Genomic DNA, 15,061 nt, shown 5'->3' with positions numbered 1-15,061 from the left:
GTGTATAAAATACAATGAATATGGTTCTTTTTCCCAACTGGAAGAAACACATAAACCAAAGAGTAAGGCGAACAAATAAAACATAACTTTTATTAATGATAGTAATGAAAAAATCCAATTCGCTCTGTTTTATATAAAGAAAAAAGTATCGTGCTAATCGTTATCAGTAATAAAAGTGAAGTTTTATTTATTAGTCTTACTCTTTGGCTAATATGTATAGAAACAGCAGAGCATTGGCCTATAAATTAAATTATTATATTCGTCCTCTAAATCCAGAGGTCACGGAGATGCATAATAAGTCTCGTTAAAGCCGAGTCCCCTTAACTACACATCTAGTCGCATCCCTAAAATAAAGGTGTCCTTTTGGCCATTTGAAATGTCATAATGTATATATTTCCCCTTTATATACACGGATTCCTTTTTAGAGCAATATAGAGGGGAGAAAAAGGTGATCGTTGTTGGCCTTGTTTGCATATGCCTTCCCAGAATCCCTTGCAGTGGTGGTGGTAGCACTACAAGGGCGATGTGGAGGCGCCCTAAACCGTTATCCCTCCTTCTCCTCCAAATATTGCAGTTGGCACAATGCAGTCAGGCCGTTAACGTTCTCCCGGCATTAACCAAACTCAGACTTGCCTGTCAGACTGCCAGACAGAGAAGCGAGATCCGTCACTCCACAGAACACGTTTCCACTGCTCCGGACTCCACCGGCGGCGTGCTTTACCCCACTCAATCCGACGCCTGGCATTGTACTTGGTGATGTGAGGCTTGAATGCAGCTGCTCAGCCATGGAAACCCATTCCATGAAGCTCCCGCCGCACAGTTTTGGTGCCAATATGAATGCCGGTTATGGAATCAGCAGAGGGTTGGTGATTTATATGCCCCATGCACCTAAGCACTCGGTGACTTTCCAATAATCATACCTGGGAACTTCTGGTTATCCCTGATAACAATGAAACAATCTCAGGGCAAGAGACTAGGGCATTACAATTTATTAGTCAAGAGATTACTCCCAGATGTTGCCAAAGAACAACGTCCAGTATTCTCCAGATCATTTCAGTTTCCTCAGTTAAGCAGATCTGCCACAAGTCGTACATTTTACAGTCCGGAACAACAATCGAACGTCGATAATTGTGTTTACGTCTCAGGATCTACATGGTTATCCCTCCCTGATTTTGTTATCTCTGTTAATTTGAAAGCAAATGTATGGAAACCAATTTGTTAGTATAGTTGTGATGGTGACAGTTCTCCTTTAGACCTCTGACGCCATGTTCTTGTTGGTTCAGTAACAGCCGACGTGCTGAATGTTGGCTACTTTGGTTTGCTGTTGAGCTGAATGCTTCCTATCCCGTTGATGTGTGTTGAACATGTTTTAAATTAACTGCTAGCATTGCTTAAGCTCTTATCTTCATTTGTCTATTTACATTGGCCTGCTTTCTGGCAGCTCTGATATCTGTATCTCGGCATTCTTTGTGATGGGTTAGGTTGGCCATGTAACATTTTGCTTGAGATCCACTCCTCCATGTTTTCAGCTTGGAGTCAAATTTCTGATGAGCGAAAAGCTCGGATGGATCCAGGTGTCTCTTGACTGGCAGTGTGCCAGATCTCTCCCTCCACAAGGAAAGCAGTAGCTGATGCTTCACAATTTTATGACACTTAATGTTGGCCAAGTCCAGGGCAGTGAGACCTTCTTTGTTAGGCTCCTTGGTTTGTGCCCCAGAAGCTAAAAGTTCAGTGATGCAGTCATTGTTACCCATGGCTGCTGCCACGTGGAGAGGGCTGTTCCCCTGTGGGGTTTTGGCCAGCACGTCTGCACCTGAAAACATACGAACATGTAACGTTTGAGTAAAATAACAAATCCATTTATGAAGATACAGCATGGAAATTGGTCAAGAAGTCTCAACAAATTAACACGTTATATGTCTGTCAGTGAGGGGTGAGAACAACCAAAACGTTATGGACCAACTTACCATTCTGTAGAAGGAACTGCGCCATCTTCAGGTACCCTCTGTGGGCAGCAATGAAGAGCGCCACGTTAGCCCTCGCTGATATCCATTCATGCTTCTTCTCCACGCTTAAAAGCAATGAATGAGGCGTGTTATATGGTGATTCTGCGCTGACACCCAAACGTTTCAGCTGTTTTGTTAGAGAAAAAAGAAGATTGATATTTCTTTTCCAACTGACACCCCCTCGGAAGACTTTACTCTGCATTATTCTTAACCATTTGAAAATTCTCAAGACTCACCTTTGTTATGTTTCCTTCAGCCGCTGCTTTCACCAGATCACTCCAGCCGTCATATGTCCAGATACCGAGTGAGATGGTTCCTCGAGGAATAATCCCATTGAATTTAAATGTAGAATTGTCAGGCATATCTCCTAAAAGAGTAAAGGTTTTGTACGGAGATGTTCACAATATAATATACAATCACAAGCTTTATATTCAAATCATGTCAACTTGCTAGTCATTTGTAGTCGAGAGGTATTACATGGAGCGTAATCTGTTTGGCTGGGAGCGATGTGTATGTGTGTATGTAAATTCAACTACCTTAACGCACACAGAGTATCTGTACGAAGCTGCGGGGAAGCCTGTGCTGTGCTGTGTGTCTACTTTTGCCTGGACGGTTAACAGTATGATAGGCTGCTCTTACCAGACTTCTCACAGATTGGGAAGCTGCAAGTCAACGCTACTGTGCCCTAACCTCACCATCAGGACCATAACTTCCATGAGGCAAGAGGGGGAGCTGCCCCAGGTGTGGCCTGGTGAGGGTTGAACTGCAAGCGCCCGGTGCCAATACCAGCGTCCTTCTACTCCCACAAGTGCATGTGATGCCAGTGAGGGGTGAGACCTCCAACCTTACCCCTGGTGCCAAGAGGCCTCGTAATGGATCTGCTCACCCATGCCCTGCAGTGTTGCTGTGTGAAAATACACTTCTACCCTGTAGGTTTCAGAATATGTCGGTTCTGGTTCTTTAGAATGACATTTTCGTCTCTACTCACCATCATCTAGGTATGAAACCCTCTGGAGGTGCATTGGGATTCCTGCCACCAACTCTAGCTTCTCCTTCAGCTCTTTGACCTTCATATGGTGGCTACAACCAGACACCGTGAATCTTTCCCCCGTCTCCCGCAGCCTGACTATGACACAGTACTGGTGAGCACTTGGGGTTCCTTTGTCAGCCTGCATGATTTTTAGGAAGAACACAAAGCCAAGCAGACCAGGCCTCAGCTTGACTTTTCTGTCTCCTAGGTAACCGGCTGCTAGGTAACAGGGACCTCTCCTTTTGACTTCCTGGGATCGGATATCACGGAAGCCACGGGACTGTGTTAGCAGGCAGCTAATACTGAGGCATTCGTACTATATGAGATCATCAGAGTTATAGGTCACAGTAAAATACAAGATTTCACTGTTCATAATATTACACATTAATCAATGTCCTAAATTGGTGTACCATCATCAGTGCCTGGCTCAGTATATAGTGGTGGGAGTTATGATGTGCGATAATTTGTGTCTGGCTTGCTTTTGTTATGATATGAGTTATGGTATACTACTGTCTCTGCATATATAATGATAGTTTTACCACTGTCAGGGTCAGTATATAATGATGGAAGTTATGCTGTGCCCCCTCCTGTGTCTGGTTCACTATGCATTGATGGGAGTTGCGGTGTACTACTGTCAGGCTTAGCATATAGTGCTAGGAGTTATGCTGTACCACCACCTGTGTTTGGATAACTATACAGTGATAGGAGTCATGCTTGTTCCCTTTTGTCACAGATCCCACCTTTACAGAGCGTTCCCTCCGGTGAACAAAAATGTAATCTCTATGTACAAACTCAGAGCCACTGGTGTGTAAGAGATACCAAGGGTCTCACCTTTGTTGGTGCAGTTAAGTTTGTGATGGCCATAGATAAGTGGAACAGCCACCCAGCAGATGTGGTAGAGTTTAATACATGCATGTGATAAGCAAATGGATGTTCTGAATCTAAGTTAAGACCAAGGACTGATTGAGGTGTGAGTTCAATGTAACCTTACAGAATTTTGGAGTAAAAACCTTCCTCTTTTTGTTCATCCTTAACAGCTGCCTGTTTTCTGTTTGTATTTACATGTATTTCATGACTCCTTACGGTAAGTACTTGCCAAAGTTTTTGCATCTTTATGTATTACAACTTGCTTGTGTTAATGTATCTGTTCACCTTATCGGGCAGCCGTGTCATCAAAAAATACGCTGAACTATTTGCTCATGGCAGAGCAAAAGAAGTCTTTTGCCCCATAAAACTATTTTGCCCCCATAGACCTTAAAGGGACAGTTTAATGCTTCAAGCAACCAATCAGTGTGTTAGGCCCTGATCCTCGCACACCCCTCCTGCTGAATCCATTGCCTCGTGGCTTGCTGCCACTTGAGGATGCACCCCCAGGACCCCTCGATGTCCGCACCTGACCTCCCGATCCTCTGCTATTCCGCAGACTCACAGCCGATCCTGTGACGCCCCCCCACGTGTCTGTTCCGTCCATCTTCTTCTCACTCCATAGGTGGGAATAGTGATTGGAAAGCTATTTAAACCTGTCATCGTTCCTTGTGCATTGTGGCTTCCAGTTTATTCTGTGTGGTCATTATTCTGACCCTTGGCTTGTTCATGACCTACTATATATATATATATCCAGTCCCTGACCTCGGCTATGTATTTGACTTCGCTACATAGTACCTGGCTACTGACCTTGGCTTCATTTATCCTCTCCTACCTTCTCCAGCCTACGACCTCTGCCATGTTAATGTTCTGCACTTGGCGTATACTTCCAACCGGCTGGCTCATGAACTATTACGCCGCCCCACCACTACTAGAGGGTTCTACCCGCTACCAACCTCTCGTACTCCTCCTTTTGTTGGAGAGACATTTACCCCTGTCTGCCCTTAATCAATACAGACAACGAAGGGACACCAATTGCGGTAGCTTCTAACTTCTACTGTATTCTACAGGTATCTGTGAGAATTGCTTGAACGTCCTTTGGCCTCTCCCTACAGCTTTCTTGTTACCTTCGATTGTCTCGCGGCCCCAAGTGTGAGTGGTTATTTCACCATCAGTATCCACACACCCCCTCGCTAGTCCACCGAGCGTGACACTGTGCCAGGATATCATTCTAATTGAAATCATCATCTGCCAAGCCAGTGTTGAAATGTTATACTGTACGTGGGGCAAATACATATGGGGGCATTTTGTAGAATGTCCCAAATGCATTTGCAAGGGGGGGCACAATTGAAATTTGAAAATTGAAAAGGACGATGCAGCTATTGTATGCATTCAAGTGAATATGATGGGTTTGAAGTCCCTTTAAATATTTAGAAAGTGGTGAAGGATGAATCCATGTAAATAAACATACGGTATATACAAATATATATATATACAGCAAATGTTCATTGTATACAAAATAACACAAAAATACACAAGATGGAGGAGGTATTTTTTATTAATACCAATACTAAACTAACACTTATACTAAACTTATTCCAGTACTACACTTATTCCAGTACTAAACTTATTCCAGTACTAAACTTATTCCAGTACTAAACTTATTCCAGTACTAAACTTATTCCAGTACTAAACTTATTCCAGTACTAAACTTATTCCAGTACCAAACTTATTCCAGTACCAAACTTATACTAACGAACAGACTACTTCTTATCATTCGATCATTGGTGAAATCTGAAATTTGCTTAGTTCATATCTTGGGCAGTCTTGTCACAATGGCCTGCTTCCTGGGGGCTCTGAAATCTGAGCCCATGAAGTCTTTGTGATGGGTTAGGTTGGCCATGTAACATTGAGCTTGAGGCCCGCTCCTCCATGTTTTTATCTTGGAGTCAAATTTTTGATGAGCAAATAGCTCAGAGGGATCCAGGTGCCTCTTGACTGCCGGCGCGGCTGATCTCTGCCTCCACTGGGAATGGAGTAGTTGGTGCTCCACCATTTTATGGCCCTTCTTGGTGGCCAAGTCCAGGGCAGTAAGACCTTGCTTATTGGTGTCCTTTGTTTGTGCCCCACGAGCTAAAAGCTCATTGATACAATCATTGTTGCCCATGGCTGCTGCCACATGGAGTGGGCTGTTTCCCAGTGGGGTTTTAGCCATAATGTCTGCACCTGAAGATACAAAAATATAATGTTTGAGTTAACGAGCGTACGCCATAATTGTGAAGTGCATTAGAGAACCTAAACAACACTAAGCTATATGTTTCTAATGTTGGGAAACATGAGGACCTCTGTCTCCAAAGCTGACTTGACTCAACTAGTGGATGAGCTCAGGACGCAAGATCAGAAAGGCCCTCTTCTAAACTATAATATCATGATCTCTTTAAGTTAATTTGTTGCATGCAGCAGTTGTTTATCCTAAACACAGTCTTTGTTTTACATACAAAGACAAAAAACCCCCAAAAAGAAGAAATGTATTCATCGTCTTACCGTTCTGCAGAAGGAACTGCATCATCTTAAGGTATCCTCGATGAGCAGCAATGAAGAGCGCCACGTTAGCCCTCGCTGAAATCCATTCAGCCTTCTTCTCCGCGCTCAAACGCAGTGAATGGGGGGTGTTGTAAGTTGTCTCAGCCGTGACACCCAAACATTTTAGCTGTTTCATTAAAGAAATGGAAAGAAAAAAGTTATTTTTATAGCCAATTCCTCCAGCCTGCCTCAGAGGGAGACTTCACACTTTCTGATTCTGGATCGTTTGGAATTTGTAGAGACCGACCTTTGCTATGTTTCCTTCAGCTGCGGCTTTTACCAGATCGCTCCAGCCGTCGTAGTGCCAGATACCGAGAGCGATGGTGCCTCCTGGAATAATTCCCATGAACTGGAATGTGGCATAATCTGGCATATCTCCTAAAAAAGAGAGAGAAGAACAGGATTAGTGACTCACAATTAAAATTTCTTGTAGTTTAAAGGTAGAGCCAGAGAATCCTTTATAGAATTTAAAAGGCTGACAGGAAATATTAGGAGCCAACCTGGTTATTTAGGAAGCAGAGAGGAACAGATTCATAGAGGTGAATATCAAACATTACATTTGTACGGGTAAATGTACCATTAGAAATAAAATTAAGAAAAGCCATTTGTCTCTCCTCACCATCATCAATGTAGGAAACCCTTTGAAGCTGAATTGGGATTCCTGCTGCCAACTCCAGCTTCTCTTTTAGGTCTATGACCTTCGTGCGTCGGCTGCAGCCAGACACGGTGAACCTTTCCCCCGTCTCACACAGCCTGATCTTGTTGTGGAATTCGTGGGAACGCTTGGTTCTGGTGCCGGCCGGCATCGTGGTTACCACTCTCCGTGAGGTTGACATGGTAATGCAGAGCAGGCCACTGTGCGGCTTTCTTTTATGCTGACCAGTGATGACATCACAATGGCACTCACCTGTGACATCACAATGGCACCCACTAGGAGCATTGCAATATCACCCACTCGTGACATCATTGTAACCACTGTGGGCCTTTTATTGCGTTAACCCTTTCATTACCTATTCAACTAATCTTTTCACTTAAACTCTTAAAGGCCAAATAGTGCAAACAGTGCTTTTATGCACAGTAGGTTGGAGTGCTTTAACCCTTTCATTGCTGAGGTCAATTTGAATATAAACATATATTCACTTATATATAAACTTACAGGAAAAGTTAATATTTTTTTATAGATTACCTGGTTGAATGTGCTGTTATCATGTGGCTCGGCCCAGGCACTCTGAGATCCTCAAAACAAAGGACAGTAATGGAGGACCGAGACAAAATTACATTTTAAAAAGGTTATTTGGGAAGCGTGATTAAATCCATTGTTTTCATGGAAGCATTGAACTTCATGAACATATGAAGAGGTTACTTAAATGCAGAAAGATAGTGTTATTTTTTTTAACCTTACTATTTAAGTGTGTAAGCCCGTTGTGTAGGAGCCACTAAAATATTATGACTATACAAATTCTTTTGTGGTGTTTTTATGTGTATTTAATGTCCATGTTTTCCATGACTGTATGTGGAATTTTCTGGGTCAGTGGAAATCTCAATACTACTGTTTCCATTTGTAGAAAAGTCAAATTATTTTAAAGAGATGAAAACGGAGAAGTTATCCAGGACCGGTTGGAGAAAAGCAAAATCCTCAGATCCGATCAGAGACCGAGCCCGGGTGGCAATCGACTGCGACCGAGCGGGAAGCTTTGTCTACAGGTATTGGCTGTGTCCTGACTTATTTTGGGGATAATCTTAAACTATAGGTGGAAGTGTATAGATTTTTAGAACACTCTGAAGGAGCCCCCCCCCAAAAAAATCTAATGCATATGAAGATCCAATCCAGCTTTAATCAAATCTAACCCAAATAAATGAATATCTGCAGATGTAGATATTAAGGAACGTTTACCCCTCCTGTTATTATATCCATAGGAGAGACCTTTATGAATCTGGATGAACTCGATCTTAATAATTACCAAGTAATTGGGATCCTAACCTATATAGATTTGCCATTAGTAAACATGACAATTTGACACTTACAGCCCCTTGTGAAAATGGGAATTATAAAAAGCTTAATGGAGACGTCCCATAGAAACAAAATCTCAATGAACATAAAATCTGGTGCTGTATGCAGCTTAACATCAACAAAAGCTGGTTTTATTTCTTGTTCAAATAAACTTCTTTATCTGCCGTTGTCAATATTAGTCTGTACGGCACTGAAGGTCCATTCCTCCACTGACTGTTATTAGTCAGGGTGTCCGATGAGACGGAGCCATTCAATGTTATTTCTCACAGGCACAATATTTTTGAAAATATATGATAGCATCGCATGTGTCGCTGTCATATACTAACCTCTATACGGCTGCAAATGCGGAACGAAGTGTGAGCTTCATGGATCTGTGTACAAGGTGTTGGAACAGATACTTTCTCAAGTCAGTATACTCGCACAAGATACCCTCTTGCGGACCAGATTGTCCCATAGAATGTCCCCTCATTGGGCTTCCATTTGTCCAGGAGTTCTGATCCATTTACAGATACTATGTGCACCCAGAATAACCTGGTTTGAAATGGAAATGTTTTCTGTTTGTATTTACAGTTACTGATGTTGGGTACGTTGACCAAGTTTGCTGAAGAACCATCTAATAAAGTCTTCGTGACGCCTTATGGTAAGTACTTGCCAAAGTATTTGCTTCTTTATGTATTATACAATTGGTTACCATATCGAGCAGCCGTGTGATCATTTGCTGATGGTCGATACCAAACTATTTGCTTATGGCAGAGCAAATGAAGTCCTTTGTCCCACAGACATTAAAGGGAAAGTTTAATGTTACAAGCACTTGTAGCATTAAACTTTCCCTTTAATGTCAGTGGCAGGAAAGCAACTCCAATTGAAAGCCTGTTCTCCAAGCCAGTGCTGGAGCCTAAATGTCATTCTGTACTCAAATCAAAAGAGCTAGGGGGGCAAATACAAATGAGAGGATTTTGCAGAATGTCCAAATGCAATTGAAACACAAAACACACTAGAAATTTAAAAGGACAATACAGCTATCCTATGCATGTGGTGGCCAGCAGTGTGCCTTTAAATCAGGGTTGGGGAACATCTGGCCCATGGGGCAGCAGCTGTGACCAGGGCCTCCTGCGATCACTTCCGCAAGGGCCCGGCCCTTACCTGTGCATTGAGGCAGGGATGGCACAGGGAGGCTGTTTGAGGGCAAAGATGGCAAGTCCTATGCTTCCAGTCTAGATGCTAGGCAGGTCCTGGGGATGCAATCTGGGTGCCAGGCCCATACTATGGGGGGGCTAGCTGGCATAAATACACAATGTGGTGCTGGCTGGGGGCAATACACCAGGGTGCAGTGGCATAAGTTCACAAAGGGGGTGCTTGCTGGGGGCATCACAAAAATCAAAGTGGAGCTGGCTGGGGGCAATACGGCACTTATTCACAAGGGGGGCTGGCGGATACATGATGTCATAAATATCCAAATGGCCCTTGGCCCCCCTACTTTAAAAAGGGTAGGGTGAAGGGTGGATACATATATACAGTATAGCAAACAAGCAAATATTCAAACATTTCAAAGGCACAAAAACACAATATTGGTAAATTATATTTTTTATTAATACTAATTAACTAATACTAGGGCAGGTTTTTAGCTCAGAGGGATCCAGGTGCCTCTTGGAGTAGTTGGTGCTCCACCATTTTATGGCCCTTCTTGGTGGCCAAGTCCAGGGCAGTAAGACCTTGCTTATTGGTGTCCTTTGTTTGTGCCCCACGAGCTAAAAGCTCATTGATACAATCATAGTTGCCCATGGCTGCTGCCACATGGAGTGGGCTGTTTCCCAGTGGGGTTTTAGCCATAATGTCTGCACCTGAAGATACAAAAATATAATGTTTGAGTTAACGAGCGTGCGCCATAATTGTGAAGTGCAGTGAGTCTGAACAACATCGACCCGTCTGTTATAGTCATTACTGTGATTCTCAGGAACTAAACAAACTCTGGCTGTATTCACACTGCCACCAACTCCAGCTTCGGCTTTAGCCATCATATAACAGTCATAGACCTAAACGCTGTGAACCTTCCCTCCTCTAGGAGCCTGGCTTTGACATTGTATTCTTGGGGACATTTAGTTCTGGTACCAGCCTGATGCATGGATGCATTTAAAATGGATACACATACAGAATGTTGCAGTCATGGGGACCTTATTGTTCAACATAATACGATCTCATTGGTCTTCTCTTTGTCCAGGAGTTCAGATCCAAATACAAAAGCTATGTGCCACAGTATAACCTGACGGCTTTGTCTCTAATAACATCTGTCTCTTTACAGCTACTCATCTAGGGGGAAATTGTTGTTTCTTCCTAATATTTTTCCTACCTCTTTATGTTACTTACCAGAGCCTTTAAGATGTGTTGGGTCGGCATTGCAACATTTGGCTTGAGGTCTCCTCCTCCATCTTGTCAGCTTGGAGTCAAATTTCAGATGCAATAGACGCTTCAATGATCCCAGGTACCTCTCGACTGTCCTCTGTCTCCACCTGGAATGGAATTTGATGTCTTCATGGTGGCCAAGACCAGAGCAGCGATATCTCCTTTGTAAAAGTCCTTGGCTTGTGCCTCACAAGCGGCTACCCATGGCTACTGCCAGATGGAGAGGGTTCTTCCCGGTTGCGGTTTTGGTCAGCACCTCTGCACCTGAAAAGATACAAGAATAAACTGTTTGAGTAAAAGAACAAGTTCATCAGTTTTACCGTGCATTAGAGATTTTATTCTTCAAGTTGATTGAAAAGAGTGAATGCCATCCATTATGTTTTTATCAATAATGTGATTTTTAAGAGCAAAACAAGAATGAGCAGTCCTCATACTTACATCAGCTTAGACTCCTGGGATGATGAAAATAAACTCTGATTTTTTGATGTTTGCATGCAGTGGTTTTCTCTGCTAAACTTACTTTTGCAAAATAACTTTTTTACCTGTACATACAAAAATATAGCATTAGCATAAAAGAGCAAATATCATACTTGTAAAGTACATTAGAGAATATATGAGGCTTTAAATTAATCAAAAACCATCTACCATTATGCTCTTATCAATAATTCCGATTCTCCTCAGGATTTAGAACCCCAGAACTTAGTTTGTGCCCCACGAACATAAGTTCAGTAACGCAGTTGAGCTTACCGATGGCTGTGGGGTTTGGGCCAGCATGTTTGCACCTGAAAATATATAGAAACATTTAGTTTAGGTAAAACTGCAAATCCCTCAATTGTAAAGTGCATGAGAGATATTAGCCTTACTGTACTGTACTTAACCTGCATCTGCAAAAAAGTGTCTATTTTACATGTGTATAGCATAAAGAACACATTATGAATCCTCTTACCGTTCTGCAAAGGAAACCGTGTCATCTTCAGGTACCATCTATTAGCAGCAACGTAGAGCGCCATGCCAGCTCTCGCTGATACCCATTTATGATTCTTCTCAATGCTTAAAAGTAATGAATTGGGCGTGTTGTATGATGAATCAGTTGTGATACCCACAAGTCTACATAGGTATCTTCTTCAGGGATGTTCCTTAGGTAGCCAATAAAGGTGTAACGCGTCTATTAAAACGCAATATTCGGATTAATTTACCCAGGAATGTCACGCACAGGTCTACTGTAGCAAGACCCACGTAATGTCGAAGGGGTCTACTCGCTTAATGGAGAGTTGTCCAGAGGGTTTGGTTTCAACTCCTCCACTTCACAAGTCTTTATGAAGGACCGGTACTGGCAGGTTTGTCCAATAGGAAGGACTGAGCTGAGCTTGTATAAGTTAATGAATGAAGACACTGAAACAACTCATTTATTCGACTATATATTATACAGGGCCCCGCAGCAGAAACTCATTAGAGCTGGACCATCATAGTCAAGTCAAGGAGTGAGTTCTGTACAAAGAGTAATTCTCTTGCACTCACGTAACACAAGCCTGAAAAGCCCAGACGTGCATTACTATGTCTATCCACAAGGGGGCATTATTGCGATACAGCTAAACATTACAATGCATCTCAAAAACAGAGAGATGCCCCGCAAACAATGCAGAAATAGCAACCGTTGTGGGTGTTACAGGTGAGATTTCTCACGAGCCTCTCAGATCTACACCTCAGGGTCACCTAATACAAGAACAAACCCCCCTAGTGTATCATTTAATCAGGCATTCAGCTTTTTGAGCACGAAGTGCTCATTAAATATCCAAGCATAGTATCTTTTCCCCTTAGTATAAAATAATTTTATTAAGGTTAATTGCTACATTTTGAAAGTAGAATCACTGATTAATTTCACATTCATTTTCATAGCACACTTCCCTAATTTAGAGGTCTGAACAAGACTTAATAATAATCCACAGGGAGGAGAAACAGTCAAGAGTAATGCGAACCTTTATGTTTGCTTTATCTTTCTTACGCCTGCTTAACTCACAGGCGTGGGGTTTAATGCGTACTCATTCTTAATGGTTTTAGATACGATAAAACTGCTTTTTTTTGTAGAGCACTAAGCGGTTAAATCAATAAGAATCAATAAATGCATTTGGAAGACCAATTAAGAAGCTTAGACTATATAAAATTTTGAGTTTTCAGGGGAAGAGAGAGGGACAGAGTTATTTGGGTCTTGAAAAGGGAATTTCCTTCCAAAAAATGCATTTCAAGGTATATAAAACTAATATGAGATAACGGCCAGGACGTAAGACCCCAGGATCCAGAAATATTACCGTGAGCACATAAATCACCACGACATGAAATGTATGCATTCCTTGGATAAAATATCACTTTTTCCCACCACCAATGATTTATGTCTGTAATCTTTATGCTGTATGTTCAAAATGTTTAATAAAATACCATTATAAAAAGTATATGTCATTATGTATATGTCATTGATTAAATACAAAAACATATTTATACAAAGAAGGGAGATTATAGTAAGCAGGCATGTTTTTATTTAATGAATAACTTTACTAATTTGACTTTGTCTTAGTTCCTCAAATATAAAAAATGTATCTATTGCCTTCAAATCTTGTATCGTATAAATTCATTTATTAAAGCTAGATATGGATAGTGATTTGTGTTTGCCAATCGGTGTAATCACTTTAGAGATAAAATTACATTAAATGTTAATCTGATAATGGTTAGACGTGCAATTGGCCAAAAAACTATTTTTCAGTTAATTTTTGGCCCATTCGTTTTCAGACAATGAATTGCTTTTCCTGCCCGTTAGTTTCGGGTGGAAATCGAGGGGCTTTTTAAATTCGGAAATGTAACTCATTGTCCAATGCCCACATCCCCTCCCACTCTCATTCACTCTCTCTCACGCATTCTGCCTACCTCCTCCGCCAACCGTTTCCACTTCCGTGTCTTGCAGCACCGCTTCTTCTCTAGCATCCTCTTCATCTTCTTGTTTTTCTCTCTTCCGCCTTCTTCCTCCATCCGTATTTCCATGGAGATGGCCGCCCAGTGAACTTCCCCAAATAATGGAGCTTCCAGTGACATCCTACAATAGGGGAGAGGAGGTCATTGGAAGCTCCACCATTTTTGCAGATGTTCAAGGGAGGTTATCTTTGGGCAAAATGGCGGGGCTTCTGGGCGCAATTGGGGGAAGAGGATGTCCCAGGAAGCTCTCCCATTTTTGTTGAAGTTCGGCAAAAATGGTGACAAAGAAAGAAGACACAAGAAGATAGAACAAGACAATTTTAATGAATTGCTCTAAATATATATAAAAATTAGAGAAGAAGAAGAACTGAGAAACACGAAATCGGCCAGGGTAGAAGGTAGGAAGACATTCAGAGAACGTGGGAGAGAATTAGTCCATGAATTTCTCCTTTGTTTTCACTCATTTCTTGGGAGGGGGTTTGCCTTGTTTTCAGAAATCTGTATGAAATATGCAAATTTTGTTAATGTTGCAATTCGTACAAATCTGAATGCGCAAGTATAATAATCGTTGTCACCTGGAATAACTAACATTGTTTAATAAGTTTGTAAAAAGCGGGAGGACAACAAAGGCTTCCCGAACCAATCGACAACAATTAGGAATTTAACAATGGAAGGGAGATACCTTAATTAGGGAGGAATAATCATACCTGGGAAGTTCCCAGGGTAGGCTGCCTGGAGCTCTCCCTCTTCTGGAGTGGGCATGACCGGACACCACTTCCCTGTGAAGAAAAAAGGGACCCTGAGATCCAGATGAGCCGGGGCTTCATCCGGAGACTCTAGGTCAAACCCGGCGAGTTCTCAGGTACTCAGGTATACACATAAGGTGTGTTAATACTTATACTCCAAACCATTACATATTTTTAGTGTATAGAACGGAACAATGTAGGATTCCTGAAAAGCATTAAAGTGCAGGTCGGCACTCTTTGATGTTTAGCGCGGCGCACTCCCCTACTTCCTTTCATCCGGCTGCTCGTCAACAAATACAGCTGAGGCAGGTAATGTAGTCTGCTCCATTACAGGTTTACTGCAAAACCCATTTACAAAGATTAACGCTCCATACACAGCTCTCCGCAACCTCATCATGAACTACGGACATTAGCTTTCGTGCGGCAGAACTTGTTTGTTTCGGGATCAGGTTTCGAAAAC

The 15,061-nt window shown here is 42.1% G+C and overlaps 2 protein-coding genes and 1 long non-coding RNA gene across 3 annotated transcripts; 1 reads left to right on the top strand and 2 right to left on the bottom strand.

Annotated features, from left to right (window-relative positions):
• Positions 1-1,190: 1,190 nt before the first annotated feature.
• On the bottom strand, positions 1,191-3,326 carry LOC128471632 (ankyrin repeat domain-containing protein 60-like). Its single transcript, XM_053453597.1, has 4 exons — positions 2,995-3,326; positions 2,243-2,373; positions 1,968-2,133; positions 1,191-1,813 (listed from the first exon to the last, which is right to left on the bottom strand). Exons 1-4 carry the CDS (start codon positions 3,179-3,181, stop codon positions 1,392-1,394), a joined length of 906 nt encoding a protein of 301 aa, XP_053309572.1. The 5' UTR covers positions 3,182-3,326; the 3' UTR covers positions 1,191-1,391.
• A 2,384-nt stretch (positions 3,327-5,710) lies between these two features.
• Positions 5,711-7,611, bottom strand: LOC128470914 (ankyrin repeat domain-containing protein 60-like). Its single transcript, XM_053452768.1, has 4 exons — positions 7,103-7,611; positions 6,731-6,861; positions 6,445-6,610; positions 5,711-6,126 (listed from the first exon to the last, which is right to left on the bottom strand). The coding sequence occupies exons 1-4, from the start codon at positions 7,317-7,319 to the stop codon at positions 5,711-5,713; spliced, it is 930 nt and encodes a 309-aa protein (XP_053308743.1). The 5' UTR covers positions 7,320-7,611.
• Positions 7,612-7,646: 35 nt separating this feature from the next.
• On the top strand, positions 7,647-9,136 carry LOC128471697 (uncharacterized). The gene is made up of 2 exons (XR_008346122.1): positions 7,647-8,187; positions 9,065-9,136. It is a non-coding gene; the product is annotated as an uncharacterized LOC128471697 (long non-coding RNA).
• The last annotated feature ends 5,925 nt before the right edge of the window (positions 9,137-15,061 follow it).

This window comes from Spea bombifrons, chromosome 13 (genome assembly GCF_027358695.1).
Source record: "Spea bombifrons isolate aSpeBom1 chromosome 13, aSpeBom1.2.pri, whole genome shotgun sequence".
NCBI lineage: Eukaryota > Metazoa > Chordata > Amphibia > Anura > Pelobatidae > Spea > Spea bombifrons.
The sequence above is the reverse complement of the archived record's forward strand: the minus strand, read 5'-3'. Positions and strand labels throughout refer to the sequence as shown.